Genomic DNA, 20,998 nt, shown 5'->3' with positions numbered 1-20,998 from the left:
AGAACTCCATCCACATTTGTAATATACACAGGCTTCCGGTGAGAGCGGCGATATTTGAGCAGGGTTTCAACTTGCTCCTAAAGCAGTTCAGTGCTCCTGGGGACTGTATTTACTATACCTATAGAAATATTAAGCATGTCTCACTCTTAATGCTCCGGTCCTGGCCCTAGAGAGACCTACTTGCTACACATGCTTGGAGCAGAGGGTTAGTCACATCTTGTAAAGGGTTAAACATCTCTGAGAGCTGCATAACAAATATTCTGAAACACACAGGCTGCACTTGAGAAGTGTATTTAAAGACATAAGTCATCAATAAGGGCAGAACATAGAACCTATGGACATAATAAAGTTACAAAGCTGAAAGCAAAACTTTAAAAAAAAAGAATACACTACATCCATATTACTGTTCAACTAGATCTATCCTCATTTGATTCCATAAAGGTCCCTGGGAGTCATAAAACTTGTACCTGGTGTTACATTTGGGAATGGCTATTTATAACAAGTGGCTTGACTGTTGTGCTTAGTATAACTGGTAAGACTATATGGACAAATATCTCATTACCTCTAAAATGTCCGGCAGAAATAAGACCCAGCAAGAAAAAAAAGCAAAACAACACCCTGACCCACACCAAAATCCTTCTCCCACAAAACCTACAACCCCCCCCAGTGGACAACGGGTCACAGTCAGGGGAGCAACAACTTAACTCATTGCTCCCGTCCAAACTGGATAACTTTCAGAAAGGAATGGACACCTTAACTACTGAGGTCAAACAATTTAATTCTAGGTTGGTAGGCACAGAGCAGAGAATTTCTGACCTAGAGGACAGTCACCATTCCCCCACCATTCAGCTTAAAGACCTGATCCAACAGATCAAGTACCTACACCAAAAAGTGGAAGATTTGGAAAACCGTTCCCGCAGGAACAATGTTCGTTTAGTGGGTCTGCCTGAGTCGGTTCGCCCCTCGGAACTACTCTATTTTGCTGAACACTCACTTCCTAGCTTGCTGGGTATATCAGTGGACAATATACCATTAAAGGTGGAAAGAGCACACCGAATTGGTGGTGCACCAACAACAGGAAAAGCAATCCCTCCGCGGGGAGTAATGATAAAATATCTTAACTTCCAATCTAAAATTCAACTTCTTAGAGCTTACAGAAAACTGGAGATGCTGCTTTATGACAACAAGAGAATTTATCTTTTTCAAGACTATTCCTCCAAAGTTGCAAAGAAACGGAAGGACTTTGCCCCATTGTGTAGTTCTATACATAAAGATAAACGTCAGGCCATGCTACTGTTTCCAGCTCGTCTAAAAATCCACACCTGGCAGGGTTTCAAGTTTTTTTATTTGCCTAAGGATGCTCAGGGATTCCTAGATCAGGAAAAAGACCACCCTCCTGACCTCTCTCCGAGTCAGAGGGACCCCGCTGACTAATCCCACCAGATGAACTTGCCAATTCATTGCTCTAGGGAGAGACAAATTTTCAGAAGAGAGACTTTTTGCGGAGACCCATGATGACTCTGTGCTAACCTTTTATCGTATGGTTTTGTGTAAAAAAGGTTTCTGCACTGTTCACTGTTTTTGATGTTTTACTTATATTGGTTTTTGTATTTATTTCTGTATTTATGGTTGTTTATTTTAAGCTGTGATTTCATTGTTAATGAAAAACATTACCGCAAGCGTCCTCTACTGCTTCCCCTCAGAATCATATTAAAGGTAACATATTGCTTTGGTCTTACTAGACCACGAAACTCTAACCCAGGTTTTGAGGTGGTCCCTCCTCCCACTTCTGTTAATGGGTCTGTTGTGGGGGTTATGAGACTATTAATAGCTAATTGTTATGTCCTTAGATGGCACTAAAGATTATATCTTGGAATGTGGGGGGATTAACTCCCCTATCAAGAGGAAGACTATACTAACACAATTAAAGAAGTCCCAAGCCCATATCATCCTTTTACAAGAAACTCACTTAAACGCCCCGGAACATGACAAGTTAAAAGTTAAGTGGATCTCAGAGGTACTTTATGCTCCATACAATAGCTCCAGTAGAGGAGTGGCTCTCCTCATACGTAAAGGCCTAGACTACCAGCTAGGAGATAAGATAATAGACCCAGAAGGAAGATTTCTTATTGTTAAGTTGAGATGGCAGGGAGAATGGTATACTTTCTGTAATATTTACGGGCCGAACCAAAGAGCACCTGTATTTTGGAGAGTCTTGACTGCTTCCCTCGCCCCATTTCTAGACACTAAACTCATAATAGCAGGTGACTTTAACTTAACTCCAAATCCAACATTGGACAGATTCAAAGACCCAACTGGACCAACCCCTAGTAAAATTAAAAGAGACATGACAACGTTTCCTGTTAAAGTTTTCAAAGCCCTGTACAGCTCTGTACAGCTCTCTAGGAGTACAAGATATTTGGAGACAACGTAATCCCACAGGCAGGGATTATACTTGTGCCTCTCGGGCACATAATTCGCTCTCCCTAATTGACCTTTTCCTTATCTCTGGATCTTTGGAATATTTGGTCACTGAGACTAAGATTGCTAATATCACTATTTCGGATCACGCCCCCATCTCCCTAACCCTTTCACAATCTCCCCAGCCCACTAATAAACGTGTATTTTGATTCCCAATACCCCTTATGAAATCTCCTGACTTTAACATGTATTTGACAAGACAATGGGATGACTTTGTAACTAATAACAGACCCCATTTGAGGACCCCGGCTCTCTTCTGGGAAATGGCCAAAGCAGTTCTTAGAGGGCATATAATCGCATACCTGACCAAGCATAAATGTCTTCACAATGGTAGAGAAGAACACTATAATACACATCTGACAGACACTTATGCCCATTATTGTCAATACCTGACCCCACATGACAGGGCCTCCTACTTTGCGGCGCGGAAAGAGAGGGACACCTTTCTATTACAAAATACGATATGACAAAATAACAGAAATCAGGGCTATTTCCTGAGGCATGGTAATAGGTCGGGAAGATTATTGGCCTCATTGGTCAAAATTAAGCAAGCAAACAGAGGAGTCCTAACTATTATGAGCCAAGGTCACCTAACGAATGATACATCAGTTATAGTGTCGGAGTTTGCAAAATATTATACCCAATTGTATCAGTCTCAAACACCCCATGAAAATGCGCAGAAAACATTTTGGAATAGGATTACTATTCCCAAACTGTCACCTGATCAAATGGACACTATAAACGCCCCGATCTCCTAAGAGGAGGTAACACGAACAATCAAATTGCTTTCCCTTGGGAAAACACCTGGCCCCGATGGGTTTCCAACCGAGTTTTATAGACTCTTGTCCGAACAAGTCTCTCCAGTGTTGTCTACCCTCTTTGACCACTATTTTACTGGTCAAAATGTTCCATCTAGTAACTTCTCAGCCGTGAACATTATGGTTATACACAAAGTAGGGAAAGACCCCTCCTTCCCAGAGTCATATAGACCCATATCCCTGTTGAATGTTGATTACAAAATGCTCACCAAACTCCTAGCGAACAGATTAAAATTAGTACTTCCCAATATTCTCCATCCGGGTTTCACTGCTAACAGGTCATCGGTTGCGAACATCCGGAGAGTTCTCCATGCGGTGTCCCACCACTGGCTGGCTGGACAGGATGGGACACTTGAAGCTCTCCTTGGGGCCTTCCTACTGTCCTTGGACGCAGAGAAGGCCTTTGATAGGGTGGAGTGGAATCATCTTTTCCACTCCATGGAAAACTTCGGTATTTCAGGCCACTTCACCGGATTTCTTAGAAACATTTACTCTAGCCCGGTAGCATATCTTATAGTTAATAATCTTTATTTCCCCCCGATCACTTTGCATACAGATGCCCGCCAAGGGTGCCTACTCTCCCCACTCCTCTTCAATTTGGCACTGGAACCACTGGCTGTCTATTTAAGGAAAGTTTTCCCTGGCATGCCACTGAACTCTCATATGCTTCAAATCGCCCTTTACGCAGATGATATGCTGCTCTTTGTGTCAGACCCCCAGACGTACATTCCAATTATATTAGAATCAATCCAATTATTTGGGAAATTCTCGGGATACAAGATATATATCTCAAAATCTGAGATTCTATGGCTGCATCGCAAGACTGAAGATGCAGCAAGATTATACCCTTTTCACACTGTAAACACCCACTTAACCTATCTAGGCATTCATGTCTCTGCTAACCCACAACAATGGTAATGTCCCCCCTCATTCAACAGATCAAACTAGATCTAAATGCTTGGCAAAATTTGCCACTTTCTTTAATGGGAAAGGTTCATCTAATCAAAATGATGGTGCTACCTAAGTTGTTATACCCGATGCAAATGCTTCCTCTCCTGCTCCGACGAAAAGATATAGCACTGTTGAATCATATATTCCGAACCTTCCTTGGCAAGGGCGGTAAACCTCGTATAAGTGTGCAGAGACTATATCTTCCCTACACTAAAGGGAGACTGGGCTTGCCAAACCTCCTCTATTATAACTGGGCCTCTCTGGCAAAGCTTGCTCTAGATTGGAAGCTAAAAACACAGCATTATTCCAGTTTTGACCTGGAAGGGGCATCCCTATCTCAGGTGTCTCCCTCTTTCTTCAAACAACATTCAATGGCATCCTATTTATCGAGATGTACTCCTGGGCTGGAAGGCCATGTCCAGGGCCCTGGCCTGGGATCCCAGTCATACTAAATATTTACCAATCACAGGAAACCCTAGGTTCCCCCGGGGTACACTTTATCCGTTTTTTTCTGAAATGGAATCCACTTGGTGTAGATAACATAGATAAATTATTAGACCCTGTGACGAAATCGGTCCTACCTTTTGATGTAATTTGTAGAAAGTTCCTAACCCCATACACTAGTAGATTTGCTTACTTTCAAATCCGACATTATATAAATCACATTCTACAACACTCTGGGACATTTTGGGCCAACTCGCCTTTGGCGCGCACTATTACACAATTTCAAGCACATCATTTTGCCATCTCCCCAATTTATAATGAGCTATTACAAGTTAAAATCCCTGAAACACAACTTAGCCTTCTCAACAGGTGGACCAAGAGACTGCCTAAAGTATCTTCTGTTAAAATTATATACAAGGGTCTCTGCCTAGTTTGGTCGGCGACTCTTGCAGCTGACCTGAGAGAATCGCAGATACATGTCATTTATCAAGACTATCTCACCCCGAGCAGACTGAGTAAATGGAGGAGGGACTTCTCTAATGTATGTGGGAAATGCTCTTACCCAAACCCCGACTTTTTGCACTATGAATGGTACTGTCCAAAGATTCGTAGATACTGGAGTCAAGTGTCTTTCTGGCTCTCGAGAGTTGCAGATATCCCTATAACACTCACGATTACACAGATATTATTCCTAGATCAACTAACATTTCCACGTCAGGATAAAAAATATCTCATTACTACTATACTTTTAGCTAGGAAATGTATTTTTCATAAATGGATTCATAGAGAAGCACCATCCATTATGTTTCTCAAGCAAATGATGTTAAAATCTTTGTTACATGAGCAATATGACACTTTATTTGATGTTAACATAAGGGTATCCCATTTTATTGGAAAGTGGAGACTTTATTTAAAATCTTTAGAGCTCCCAACCCAGAGGCAAATACTCAACCCTTTTAGAAACACCATTTATATGCTAGAGGCGACTCTGAGAGGTGACTGGAATATCTGGACGGAAGAATAGACATACTGGGGGAAGCTGGAGGTTACTAATCACCAATTAAAAATCTGATGATGTCCTTTTATGTAATTTATTGATTGTCTTTCTGATGTGAAAGGTTTATACAGCTATAGGTTGTAATATATGTTTCAAGTTACTAATTTTCTCACTATTATGATAGCCTTCAACCCGAGGCCAAGGAGTAGCTGAAGGGTGCTTTGAGCTTATATTGTTAAAAAAGTTGTTATGGGAAAAAAAATGTTTTTTGTTCAATAGACAACTTGATTATTGATGACTCTAGTCTTAGGGTGAAGAACTTCAAGTCGATAAACCAACTATGGACTATGTTTTATAATTTTTTTCTTCTATATTTAAGCATGATGTCAAATCATTGATTGTTTATTTCTGTTTGCATAGCCACATAAGTGGTTAATAACTTTGTTATTGGTTGGTACTCAAATTTGATTGCCTGTTGACAATAAAATAAAGTTTAAAAAAAAAAAGGGGGTTCCACCACTATAATAAGAGGTTCCATATAATTGGCAGCAGCTTCTCATTTTATTAATGCCATGGCTTATTGAGCAATGTTTCTTTGAGCTTATAAAAAACACAGATATCCAAATTGATGGAAGAACTGGGTAAGTGTAAAAATGTATGATGTTTTTTTAAATTCATAAGAGTAAGATTTTTGGTGAAATAATTTTAAGTTCAGAGGTTTTTCTTTTCAGTGTATTTACTATGCCAAACCAATATGCATAGATTCATTGTATGCACACATTGTCAAAACGGGCTAAGGAGTAGATTTATCAAGCAGTGGATGCTGCTTTTTATGCCCAAGGTGCCCGGATCCCTGGAAACCTAAGTAAAGAAGCGCTGCTCCGGACTGCAATCATCACGATCCGATACGATCGGGATGATTGACACCCCCTGCTAGCAGCCGATTGGCCGCGAATGTGCAGGGGGCAGCATTGCACAAGTATTTCACAAGAAATGTTTGTGCAATGATAAATGCCGACAGCATATGCTGTCGGCATTTAGCAATGTCAGACGGACATGATTCGCTACAGCGAATCATGTCCCTCTGCCATTTGATAAATTAGCCCCAAAGTCTCTCTTCTTAGCACTTGTTCTGCTGATTTTTTTTTGTACTTTAAAAGGTCCTATTGTTGTTTTGATTGTGAACTTGATCAGTGCTAGTAGAACTTTTTTGGTTCAGGTTCAGCTCTGTTGGTTATTGACCTTGTCATTTGATTAGTGATCACATTTATTGGTTTGATACCTGATTTAGGATTGTGAGTGGAGCTCCACTTGTAATCTGGTCCTTTATCAGTGTTGCCAAAGACACAATTTATGTATGTTGTAATTAAGAAAGTAAAAATGTGTGTATATATATATATATATATATATATATATATATATAAATATCTTGCTTCCAGGGTACCCCATATTGTGGGTGATAATCTAATCTAAATGAAGGTGTGTTCATCTTTATCTTGCAATGCACAAGCACAATTTATGTTGCTGTAGACCTGCTCTTTATTTATTTCATACACTTTATAAGTATGTGTTTTCTTCAGCATTGAGAAAAAGCACAATCTATGTACTGACGTTCCTTTAATATAATGTTATCTTTATTATACACTGATTTGCCTTGTATCATACATCCTTTGTTGAATCGGGCTCTTTTAATAGTGTTAAAACGTTAAAGAAGGTGTTTGCTTACATGTTTACCTAGTGTGTCTTTCATGTAAGTAAACACTACTTGGAAAATGCCTTTCATGTTCTCTTTTTCTTTTTCTCCGGCTGGTAAATAATGAATATTCCTGTTTAGTTAAAGTCTAACATCCGTCCCATTCTTCTTCAAAGGTTAACTCTTTATCTGCAAGGTTTGCTTTGCTTGCAGTAGAGGAAGAATATAATAAAAATTGTGACTGTGCCACAAATAAATGCAGTGTTTGAAAAATAATGTTCTTGCTGTGTTACAAGCGGCCCGTCACTAAAAAAATTTGTTTAGTTGAAAGCCCACAGATGCTAGAAAGGGTTTGTTGAAACCAAAAGCGATAATAATTGTACCAATCTAAATAATGTGTTGTAGGCCTTTCATCCCTGTCAGTCAGTAAATAGTTAATGAGCATTAATAGCTTACAGAGTATTCATAGTTTAAAGAACCCAAACACCAATGGGTTAAAGCAAATCAACAACAAAACTGCACAGTAAAATATAATCACTGCATTAAGTTGCACCAAGACAAGCCTTGATATCTCACACATTGTTTGCTTTAGAAAAAAAAATGTTAGTGCAACATTCTGGCACTTTAAATGCTTTTTTAGAGCTCTGCTAAAAGGCATACAAGAAGTGATGAGGCTGTTATAAACTGTGCAGGCCTACAGCCACTACAATCATTAATGCACAAATACTACAGTAGCAGTGAACCTCACACACAGCATGCAGATTGCATCTAATAGACTATTACTACTCTGGGCGCCTTACTGTTTTGCCCAGGAAGCTAACAGGCTGATTTCTCACATAATTTAACTACAGCATCTCCAAGACAGGAGATGATTATAGTGTAGGTTGTCACCCTTGGCTGTGTAGGCTATGATCCCATATTCAGGAGTAGGGCACCTATAAGGCTAGTATTACTGATATGAGGGACAAGCATTACTGATATAGTTAACCTTTGTCAGTTAACCCATAAAGCCCCTATTATAAATCCAGTACTTTGCTTTCAGACAATTTAACAGCAGTATTCCAATCCATCAGAAATTGCAGGACTATGATTGGTTGCTTAAGGTCACATTTCAACTACCCACTACCAACTATAATCTTGGCATTAGAACTAATGGTGAAGGAGGTTAAACACAAACAAAAAGTAAACTGTGTCTGTAGTAGTGAATTCAACAACAGCAGAAAACACAAGCAGAACTAATTATAATGTAGAAGAGAATAGTAAACATGGTAAAAATGTAAAGAAAAAGTAGTACTTATTAATAGCACTCTTTCCTCAAAACAAGTCAATAAAAATGATGGCTATAAATAAATGTAGCCACCTACACTAATGAGTCAACAATATGGTATATAGTATAGGCAAATACATTTATTCTGTTACATAAAAGGAAACAAACAATAAATAAAAATGAAGATCAAGGTCTATGTCTTAGGCATATTGTTATTGTTATGCAAAATGGAACTCAGCAAACACACACACTATGGTCCTCCTAATGGTTTCTGATGATCTTCTAATTTTGCCCTACTAAAGACTCATTACTACTAATTTTCGGAGCTGGCTATAGATCTTTACTTTCAGTAATAGTAGCTCACCTGTACATGTTCAGATATTGGCTAGGTTCACAAACATACTAATTCTAATGATCCTTCAATAGAACACTTTTTCGATTATATAATAATATAGAGTCCTTCATCTCACCAGTTGTATAATCCATTTATCATATCAGCTGTTATTTCACTTTTAATCCATATAGTTCCAAAAGTGACCTTTTCAAACATCAATATTCCTCTTCCTGGTTTTATGAGTGATCTTAGGTCCAAGAGTGGCCTCTTGAGGAATTTAACAAAGGAAACATAAAACTGAGGTTTAAGATGCCTATTTTTTTGTATCTCATTGTGAAACTTTTCATTGTGTTAATAGCCCTTGTTAAACTGAAACTTCTGTCATTACTGTTTTTTTTGGCTTTCAAAATATGCTGTATACTTTGCATAACCTCAATAAAAAATTATAAAAAAAAAAATGAAGATCAAGTGTATTACACAACAAAACAAACAAGAAAAGGCCCCCTTAGTTTGAAAATTAACCCTGACGAAGGCGTAAGGTGAAACGATAGTTGGCATTTACCTAAAGTTCTCCTTCCAATGTACCTTTGGTTGACATGAGAAAGGGGGTTTGAGGAGAAGTCTTTATTACAAGTGCATGGGTGCATAGCTGGCTTGTATTCTACCCACTTTTACCTATACTGCGTTCTAGAAATGAGTATCGGTGCACTTACAGGCTTCAGCTTATTTGAAGCCCTCCAGCTTCTCAGCTGTAAGGACAGGCGGTTCATCCCACTATACCGATAGCTTATAGATAAGAGTGAAACCTGTTTAATGCAGTCCATTGCTAGCAGTTACTAAGTGAGGTAGTTCTATAGCCTATGAATATATATCTATCGATACCTTAAGCACGCTGTACTCCTTGCTCTAATTGCCTCCTTGATAACACTGTTGACACGAAAGACTATTTTGCAGCATGTAACAGAGCATTCGGATCTACATCAGTCTTACGATCAACAATGCTCATAGTTACTCTTTTTGATCCAAAAGTCAAGAGGCAGCATGTCATATACTACTATTCAGCAAGTCAGGATAAATGAGTTACTGTAGAAAGCAAAAGATAGCATGCTCATACATGAGTATTAAGTCATAAGGAGGGATCATGATCCAAAGGCAGGTTTCGAAGCAACAGGGGGTCAAACAAAGAAGACACCCAGATTACACAGACCGACTCAATACCCTTTCCTTGAGCAGTGGGAGAGAAAAGCTTTAAAAAATACTAAGGAATACCTTTGGCTAATTCTGCAATCACAGCACCAACACTAATGAACTGTAGAAGTTCCTAATGGTACACTATTGAACTAAATTAACTCTTTAAGTGTGCATTATGACACCTGTCTTCCACGTGTCATAATCCTGGGGGATACTTTCAGAGCACATTACGACCCCTCTGCTTTTACTTCCACATGGATGCATGGTGGCAATAACACACTTTCACACACTGTATGCTCAGGGTCTCTAGACACTTATAATAGGTCATCAAAAAGGCATAGAGACCCCTATGAATCCTAGCTTTAAAGCCCAGAAGACCCGCTTAAAAACAAATTCCCTATATAACAGCTAGATTACGAGTTTTGAGCGCTATAGGGAAATTAACGACTGCCACAAAAGCGGCGGTATTTCACCTCCCTATAGCGCTGCTATTACAAGTTTACAAAAAGCAGGCTTGTGCGGGTGACATGGTGGCGTTGAGCTCCGTCCTTCCAACCCAAATACAAGCGCTGCTTTCTCGTGCTCGTGCACGATTTCCCCATAGACATCAATAGGGAGAACCGGCAAAAAAAAAGCCTAACACCTGCGATCACAGAAACAAAAGCTCCGTAACGCAGCCCCATTGATGTCTATGGGGAAAGAAAAAATTATGTTTAAACCTAACACCCTAACATAAAAACCACGTCTAAACACCCCTTATCTGCCGCCCCCGACATCGCCGCAACCTACATAATGTTATTAACCCCTAATCTGCCGCCCCCAACATCGCCGCCACCTAAATTACAGTTATTAACCCCTAATCTGCCGTCCCTAACATCACCACCACCTACATTACAGTAATTAACCCCTAATCTTGCCGCCCCCAACATTGCCGCCAGCTACATACATTTATTAACCCCTAATCTGCTGGCCCTAACATCGCTGCCACCTACCTACACTTATTAGCCCCTAATCTGCCGCCCCCAATGTCGCCGCCACTATACTAAAGTTATTAACCCCTAAATCTCTAGCCTTCCACATCACTAACAGTACATACATATATTAACCCCTAAACCTAAATCTAACCCCAATGTAACCCTAACACCCCCTAACTTAAATATAATTAAAATAAATCTAAATAAACCTTACAATTATTAACTAAATAATTCCTATTTAAAACTAAATACATACTTGCCTGTAAAATAAAACCTAAGCTAGCTACAATATAACTAATAGTTATATTGTATCTTTCTTAGGTTTTATTTTAATTTCACAGGTAAGTTTGTATTTATTTTAACTAGGTAGACTAGTTAGTAAATAGTTATTAACTATTTACTAGCTACCTAGTCAAAATAAATAAAAAGATACCTGTAAAATAAAACCTAACCTGCCTTACACTAAAACCTAATATTACAATAAAATAAATTAAATTAATAAAATACAATTATCTAAATTACAAAAAAAATAAACACTAAATTACACAAAATAAAAAACTAAATTATCAAAAATAAAAATGAATTACTCCTAATCTAATAGCCCTATAAAAATAAAAAGCCCCCTTAAAATAAAAAAACCCTAGCCTACACTAAACTGCCAATGGCCCTTAAAAGGCATTGCCCCAAAGAAATCAGCTCTTTTACCTGTAAAAAAAAAATACAAACACCCCCTAACACTAAAACCCACCACCCACACAACCAAACCCCCCAAATAAAATTCTATCTAAATAAACCTAAGCTAACCATTGCCCTGAAAAGGGCATTTGGATAGTCATTGCCCTTAAAAGGGCATTTAGCTCTTTTATGGTGCCCAAACCCTAAGCTAAAAATAAAACCCACCCAATAAACCCTTAAAAAAAAACACTAACCCCCGGCGATCCACTTACAGTTTTCGAAGACCAGACATCTATTCTCATCCAGACGGCAGAAGTTTTCATTCAATCGGGCAGAAGTCCTCATCGAAGCCAGCAGAAGTCTTCATCCAAGCGGGCAGAAGTCTTCATCCAAGCGGGCAGAAGTTTTCATCCAGACAGCATCTTCTATCTTCATCCATCCGGCGCGGAGCAGGTCCATCTTCAAGAGATCCGGTGCGGAGCATCCTCTTCTTACGAAGATCAGCCAATAGGATTGAGCTTGCATTCTATTGGCTGATTGGAATAGCCAATAGAATGCAAGCTAATTTTTCCCCTTTAATTCCTATTGGCTGATAGAATTCTATCAGCCAATCGGAATTTAAGGGACGCCATCTTGGACGACGTCACTTAAAGGGAAACTTCATTCTACAGCGACCATCGTAAGAAGAGGATGCTCTTGAAGATGGACCCACTCCGCACCGGATAGATAAAGATAGAAGATGCCGTCTGGATGAAGACTTATGCCCGCTTGGATGAAGACTTCTGTCGGCTTCGATGAGGACTTCTGCCCGCTTGGATGAAGACTTCTGCTGCCTGAATGAGCATGGATGTCCGGTCTTCGAAAACTGTAAGTGGATCGTCAGGGGTTAGTGTTAGGTTTTTTTAAGGGTTTATTGGGTGGTTTTATTTTTAGCTTAGGGTCTGGGCAATGGTTAGCTTAGGTTTATTTAGATAGAATTTTATTTGGGGGGCTTGGTTGTGTGGGGGGCTTGGTTGTGTGGGTGGTGGGTTTTACTGTTGGGGGGTGTTTGTATTTTTTTTTACAGGTAAAAGAGCTGATTTCTTTGGGGCAATGCCCCACAAAAGGCCCTTTTAAGGGCCATTGGCAGTTTAGTGTAGGCTTAGGCTAGGGTTTTGTAACTACTGAGTTTAGATGGCGGTACAGATCTTGTCAGTATAGAGTGTACTGCTCACTTTTTGGCCTCCCAGGCAAACTCGTAATACCGGCACTATGGGAGTCCCATTGAAAAAATTGCGGTACTGACATTGCGTGACGGCCAAAAAGGTGTGCGGTACACCTATACCTAAAAGACTTGTAATAGTAGCGTTAGGGAAACAGCAGCGTTATGAAGCATAATGCTGCTTTTTCACTCATAACGCCAAACTCGTAATCTAGCTGTAAGTTTATATAGCTAGGGGATTACTGTGGCAATAGTTATCACCTGGCATGCATAAATGTGCATTTATTTGAGTAGAGGTTTAGGGGAACCCCTATGTGTAGATAAAAGTTATTTACATATACCCAGAGGCCCTTATAGATATGAGAATATGCCCTTCTTCTTTTGACTATAGAGTTTAGAAGAAAAAAACACTATTTTTTTACAATCTTGTTAATTACAATTTTAATAAAAATATACATTTTTAACACATTTTGTTGTAGAGTTCTCACATGTCATGATATAAACATAAAATAATGGTATAGTTTGAATCTGCTGAATAACCTACAGTAGAGCCTAAAAGAGAGCAGCATCTAAAAACTCCAAAACAGCTGAGCACAAATCTTTGTAGTGTTTAGCTTTATATCCCACATTCACTTGCAGCAGAGTAGACGTATATATTTATTTGATGATGTATAAAGCTTGTGCATATAAAGCTGTGCTTTTTAAATTCATAATAGTCATTAAAGGGACATAACACTCATATGCTAAATCACTTGAAACTGATGCAGTATAACTGTAAAAAGCTGACAGGAAAATCTCACCTGAGCATCTCTATGTAAAAAAGGAAGATATTTTACCTCACAATCTCCTCAGCTCAGCAGAGTAAGTTCTGTGTAAAAAGTTATACTTCAGCTGCTCCCAGCTGCAGGTAAAAATAAAAAAAAATGAAGAAATGAACAGCAGCCAATCAGCATCAGCAGTGCTGAGGTCATGAACTCTTACTGTGATCTCATGAGATTTGACTTAACTCTCATGAGATTTCATAGTAAGCTTCCTTTACCTGATTGGTGAAATAATATGAGAGTTCATGAGGCTCATCCTTTCAGGTGTCCCAGGACAGACACACTAAAATGCTGCTTAGAAATCCTTTACAATGGGAGGTGGCTACTGAGGAACTTTTGAGGTAAAATATCTTTCTTTTTTACATAGAGATGTTCAGGAGATATTTTCTAGTCAGCTTTTTACAGCTATGCTGCATCACTTTCAAGTGTTTAAACATTTGGGTATTATGGCCCTTTAAATGGCTCTTATAAAATAGCATGAAGTGTCAGATTTGTGATAAACAAAAGTGAAACTAAAGTCAAAATTAAACTTTCATGATTCAGACAGAGCATGCAGTTTCAAGAATTTCCAATTTACTTCCATTATCAATATATGTACACTTTCTAAAGGCACCAGCTCCTACTGAGCATGTGCACAAGGTCACAGTATATAAGTATACTAGTCTGTGATTAGCTGATGGCTGTCATATGATACAGGGGGCCAGCAAATATGGGGGGGATAAATGAGTCAGAAAAAAAATCTACTGCTTGTTTGAAATATGTTTTTGCATTGTCTTTTTATTATGCACTTGCTGCCGTTCTACTGTATTTAATGGTTCTTTAACTAGACACATTTGTTCCTGTGCTGAAAACTAAACCTGTTTTGTTCTTGTGAGATGTGCCACTGTCCACCAATAATGCTGTGGAGGTTTTCCTGTGTACAGGCACGCACTTCCTTTCAGTTTTAAAATAAACAGTATATGTACATTTCTAAACAGTGCTGTTTTATGTAGATGATGGCAATTTGTTGAGTTGAATATCCCTTTTACTCATTTCTATTATTATTATTAATTCTTCTTGGAATTAAACTTTACTGTACTCATTTGCCCTTATCCATACTTTTTAGTTTGTTTATCTGAGAAAGGAAGTTTTACAAGTTGGCATTGGTTAGCTTGTGATTTGTTAGCTGCAGTCTGATTATGAGATCTGCATTAAGCTGGCTCAAGCACAGAGAGATATGGAAGTTCAGAGCAGTACAGGAAATATCATGTTACATATTATAACCTTCTAAATGACTTTTATTCATCACCTGTTGATACTTTCATCTACTTATCTAGATAAAATCATAGAGGAACTAACACTGCTCTATTGGTTTGTTTCCCAGGGAATCTCATTTGATGAATTTAGATCTTTCTTCCAGTTTCTGAATAACCTGGAAGATTTTGCGATTGCAATGCAAATGTATAACTTTGCAAGTCGATCTATTGGCCAAGGTAAGTTATAAGTACTGTATAACAAAAACACATGTATACATGTTATAGTCAATTATGTAATTGTACGCTAAATGTCTCATTAATACTTGTCAAAGGTAAATTTGTTATTTTAAACATAAAGTTATTTTATAAGTTATAAGTATTGTATAACAAAAACACGTATACATGATAGTCAAGATTTTAATTGTACGCTGTCTCATTAATACTTGTCAAAATTCGATTTGTTTTTTTAAACATAAAAAATAAATGAATAAAACTGAGGATAAAATGAATCATTATTGCTGTTGTACAGGTTCGCAAGTAGAGAATCTGTCTGCCTGCAGTTGCCACTTGTGATGCTGCATCATGTGTCGAAATTTAACATTTTTTCTTGTTTTCTTGTGCAATTGTGCAATACTGCCTCTGCTCTTGTGTAACTAATTACATGAGAGCAGGTAATGTCAATCACTTCGAACAAGCATGTTTCAGGGTGATTTATTTTGCTACTTCTGAGGCTACAGGTTCCCTCCTATGAACCTATACCGCAAAGCCTCAAAAGCTGCAAGTGCAGCTTAATAAATATACCCCAAAGTGTCCCTTTAACAATGGTCTGTTTCCATATATTGAAAATACAAAAAATAAATGAAGTAAAACTGGTAAAAATAATTGTGTAACAAACACAACTAAAATAGTGAATACAAAAAATAATAAAACGCAGCACTTAAGTCAAAGGATATGTGCAATACATAGTCCTTATGTGGTATGGATGGGTCCAATCTTATTATTTCAGCACATGTAAAGAGTAAATAACACCATAGTGCAATACTATCAAAGTTCTTATTTCAATAATATGCAGAAAATGACATTCTTCTGAGCTGTAAACCTAACTTCAAGTATCAACAGTGAATGTTATAGATGAATCTAATAATTCCAGGAACAGGACTTAGCTTTGTTGTTTATCCAAATACAAATTTATTAAAAACAAAGTATAATAAAAACAAGCGGTTAATGTCACAGACAAGGGATACAGTGTTAAAAAGTAACAGCTAAAGCCTCCCAGAGAACTCTTGCTATATAGCCATGAGGCCCAAACAGGGTTTGTATGAAGTCCAGGCACTGCCGTTTCTCCCCACATTCCTCTTATCCATCATAAGATTTGTCACAAGATTCTAAAAATGCAAATTTTGCTAAATATCTTTAAGGGGGCTTTAATTTCTGACACAAGCACAGTAAAATATATAACTACGAGTTTAGATTAATTTACTAAATACTTAACTTTCGTTGCAAATTAGTCAGTCAGTTTTATAAAATGGGCGTTGGACACTAGTGATCCTTTGGCTAGACAGGGGTGTTCTTGGATGTGTCTGTAGTTCTCTTACAATACACTTATTTATGTGACAAAAATAAGTGTATACTGAACTAGAAGCAAATACAAGTTAAACGGTAGTGTAAACATTTCAGTTTAATTTGTATTTTCTTCAAAAGAGAATTTATATCAGTGTCAGGTACTCCCCTAACAACCTCACTTTCCCTGGTGAAATTCTATCACCTAGATTATGAGTTTTGCGTTACGGCTTTTAACACTGAAAAAATGGCAATTTCAGCATAATGGCAGTAACACAGCTATTGCAAGTCGTGTCAGTATAGCTATACTGCAAGCATTTTAGCCTGTAACGCAATGCCCATTCCTCACTCAAAAAAAATGATGTTTTTGCGTGGGATTTTCATAGAGCAAATATTACTGGTTGTGTGGTCAGGCTAAAATGCTTGCGTTACAGCCTATGCCGGCACGATCCATACCGCCATCTGAGAGCAGTAATTATGAGTTTTGCGCCACAAAAATGTTTTAACAAAACTCATAACTAAAGTGTTACCGAGTACACTAACACCCATAAACTACCTATTAACCTCTAAACCGCAACCCTCCCACATCGCAAACACTATTTAAAACTTATTAACCCCTAATCTTCTGCCCACCCACATCACAACTATTAAATAAATTAACCCCTAATCTGCCCTAATATTAAATAAATTAACCCCTAATCTGCCGCTCCCGACATCGCCGACACTAATACAAATTATTAACCCCTATTCCGTCGCTCCCCATCACCGCCACTTTAATAAAGTTACTAACCCCTAAACCTCCGGCCTCCCACATCTCCACAACTAAATAAACCTAATAACCCCTAAACCTCCGGCCTCCAACATTGTAAAACACTAAATTAAACTATTAACCCCTAAACCTAACTGCCCCCTAACTTTAAATTAAAATTACAATATAACTAATTAAATAAATACAAACTTACCTGTGAAATAAAAGCAAACCTAACATTAAACTATACATTAACCTAACCTTACTATTCTAATAAAATAAAAAATACTACCAATTAAAATATCTAAATTACAAATTTTAAAAAATTAACACTACGAAAAATTTTTTAAATAAAATTACAAAAACTAATAAACACTAAATTACGAAAAATAAAAAACACTAAGCTTACAAAAAATAATAAACAAAATTATCAATAATAAAAACAATTACACCTAATCTAATAGCCCTATAAAAATGAAAAAGCCCTACCAAAATAAAAACACCCCCAAGCTTAAAATAAACTACCAATAGCCCTTAAAAGGGCCTTTTGTAGGCCGTTGCCCTACGTTAAACAGCTCCTTTTACATGTAAAAAAAATGCAAAGTCCCTCAACAGTAAAACCCACCACCCAAGCCAACCAACCCCCCAAAATAAAAAAACTTAACTCTAAAAAAAACCTAAGCTACCCATTACCCTAAAGGGGCAATTGTATGGGCATTGCACTTAAAAGGGCATTTAGCTCTTTTTCAAAAGCCCAAACCCTGAAAAAAAAACCACCCCAAAAAATAAAAAAATACCTAACACTAACCCCAGAATATCTACTCACGGTTGCTGAAGTCCGGACATCCATCTCCTTCCAGGCGTCGAGAAATCTTCATCCAGGTGGCGACATCTGTATGTATGTATGTATTGGGTACTTGTATAGCGCGGCTAATCACCTGTAAGGGTCTCAAGGTGCTGCTCATTTTATCGACCTTGGAAGGATGAAAGGCTGAGTGGACCTCGCCGGGGATCAAACCTGCAACCCTTGGGTTGCTACAGAGCTCAGCCATAGTGCCTTATCATGCTGAGCTATCTGTCCAGCATCGCAGGGGCTTCTTCTATCTTCATCCTGGCAGAGCAAAGCGGCGGCGACATCCAGCACAGAGCCTCCTCTTCATCCGTTCCCTGACGTACACTGAAGCTTCAATGCGTTTCAAAATGGCGTACCTTGCATTCCTATTGGCTGATTTGATTCTTCAAATTCAAATCAGTCAATAGGATGAGAGCTTCTAAAATTCTATTGGCTGTTCAAAACAGCCAATAGGATGAGAGCTACTGAAATCCTATTGGCTGTTCAAATCAGAATTTTAGAAGCTATCATCCTATTGGCTGATTTGAATTTGAAGAATCAAATCAGCCAATAGGAATGCAAGGTGCACCATTTTTAAATGGCTACTTTGCATTGAAGCTTCAGTGTACGGCGGGGACCATATGAAGAGGACGCTCCACGCTGGATGTCTTCGCCACGCCGCCGGGATAAAGATAGAAGACGCCACTGCGATGGATGAAGATATCGCCGCCAGGATGTCCGGACTTCAGCAACGTAAGTAGATATTCTGGGGTTAGTGTTAGGTATTTTTTTTATTTTTTGGGGTGGGGTTTTTTTCAGATTAGGGTTTGGGCTTTTGAAAAAGAGCTAAATGCCCTTTTAAGGGCAATAAAAAAGAGCTGAATGCCCTTTTAAGGGCAATGCCCCTTTAGGGGCAATAGGTAGCTTAGGTTTTTTTCTAGAGTTAGGTTTTTTTATTTTGGGGGGTTGGTTGGGTGGTGGGTTTTACTGTTGGGGGACTTTGTATTTTTTTTACCGGTAAAAGAGCTTTTACCGGTAAAAGAGTTGTAGGTTAGGGGGGTGTTTTTATTTTTGTAGGGCTATTAGATTAGGTGTAATTGTTTTTATTTTTGATAATTTTGTTTATTATAAAAGCTTAGTGTTTTTATTTTTCGTAATTTAGTGTTTATTATTTTTTTCGTAGTGTTAGGTTTTTTTAAAATTTGTACTTTAGATATTTTAATTGGTAGTATTTTTTATTTTATTAGAATACTAAGGTTAGGTTAATTTATAGTTTAATATTAGTGGGTTTTTTTATTTCACAGGTAAGTTTTTATTTATTTAAATATAGTTATATTGTAATTTTAATTTAAAGTTAGGGGGTGTTAGGTTTAGGGGTTAATAGTTTAGTTTAGTGTTTTGCATTGTGGGGGGTCGGCGGTTTAGGGGTTAATAGGTTTATTTAGTTGCGGAGATGTGGGAGGCCGGCGGTTTAGGGGTTAATAGGTTTATTTAGTTGCGGAAATGTGGGAGGCCGGAGGATTAGGGGTTAATAACTTTATTATAGTGTCAGCGATGTCGGGGAGCGGCAGATTAGGGGTTAATAACTTTATTTAGGTGTCGGCGATGTTGGGGCAGCAGATTAGGGGTGTTTATGTTAGGGTGTTAGCATAACTTTTTTTTCTCCATAGACATCAATGGGGTTGCAGCGATTTTTCATTCCGCGATTGCAGATTTTAGTTTTTTGTCTAACACTCTCTCCCCATTGATGTCTATGGGGGAAAGAGTGTATGAGCACGTCAAAGCAGCCCTTGTATTTTGTGCGTTATGGAGCTTAACGCCACCATATCGCACGCACAAAGAGGCTTTTCAGTAACTCGTAATGGAAGGTGAAATAACACAACTTTTTGGCGTTAGTTTGGCACCCTGTTTAGCGCAAAACTCGTAATCTAGGTGTATGGGTGGCAGTTTACATGTTAATGAAACTTCAAGGTTCCATCCCTTTTCTTAGAGAATTCAGTGAGGTTATTTCCTGTGTGGCTTGCAAGATGATTTCACTCCATGCTGGAGCGTTTTTGAAAATCTAACCCATTCCATTATAAGATAAAAATGAGTGTAAAATAAAAAAAATGTTATACTTTACATTAAAGGCCTGATGATCTTAACTTCGCCAGATTAGACGTAGTTTTTCTCACTGACCTCGTAAAAACGGGCATACCCTGTGAGTGGCGAGATGTCTCCTATAGAAAGTAATGGAGCTCGCTGGAAAGGGTTATAAATATTTTGAGTGTTTTGAAAAAGCTTACCACCTTTTAGCTTGCAAGAAAAAGCTGTGAGATCTGTAGTGTGAAAATCTTTACAGAGATACGGCTGAAATTAGAGAGACAATTTCATGCCAATGGAACGCCCATGTTCAGCCCATTGTAAGAAAAAAAATTACACTTTGTATTTTGTACTTAATCCTGTGTAATTTACAAACAAATTTAAAATGTTTTTTTTTGTCTTGTGTAATTGTGTAAATGGTTCAATTATTTGTTTTGTAAGATATTAAAAATACAAATTTTTTTGTGCATTTTTGTAATGAATGCATCTTTCAGAGACATCAATGAGTAAGTATTCAAAGGAAAGCATTTATTTTATTCTAATCATTGCTTGCAAATACAATGTAGATATCACGCAAGAAGGTAAAAGATCAGCAGTTAGCGCCACAAATAAGTTCAGAACATGTTTCACATTTTAAGCAAACAACTGAGATTTTACAGCACTCATAGGTATCCTGTGGACAGCAGAGTTAAAA

At 38.1% G+C, this 20,998-nt stretch overlaps 1 protein-coding gene across 5 annotated transcripts in view; it reads left to right on the top strand.

The window, feature by feature from the left end:
• The window catches only part of MICU3 (mitochondrial calcium uptake family member 3), a 478,191-nt gene that overhangs the window by 413,243 nt on the left and 43,950 nt on the right, over positions 1 to 20,998 (top strand). For all 5 annotated transcript variants that reach the window (XR_008400732.1, XM_053703930.1, XM_053703928.1 and 2 more), the window contains one exon: positions 15,211 to 15,319. Coding sequence is in view for 4 of the 5 variants with exons in the window: in XM_053703930.1 (XP_053559905.1) it covers positions 15,211 to 15,319 (109 nt within the window). In the remaining variant the exon portion in view is untranslated. The remainder of the gene's footprint in view (positions 1 to 15,210; positions 15,320 to 20,998) is intronic.

The sequence above is a fragment of the Bombina bombina genome, chromosome 2 (assembly GCF_027579735.1).
Source record: "Bombina bombina isolate aBomBom1 chromosome 2, aBomBom1.pri, whole genome shotgun sequence".
Taxonomy (NCBI): Eukaryota; Metazoa; Chordata; class Amphibia; order Anura; family Bombinatoridae; genus Bombina; species Bombina bombina.
The sequence above is the reverse complement of the archived record's forward strand: the minus strand, read 5'-3'. Positions and strand labels throughout refer to the sequence as shown.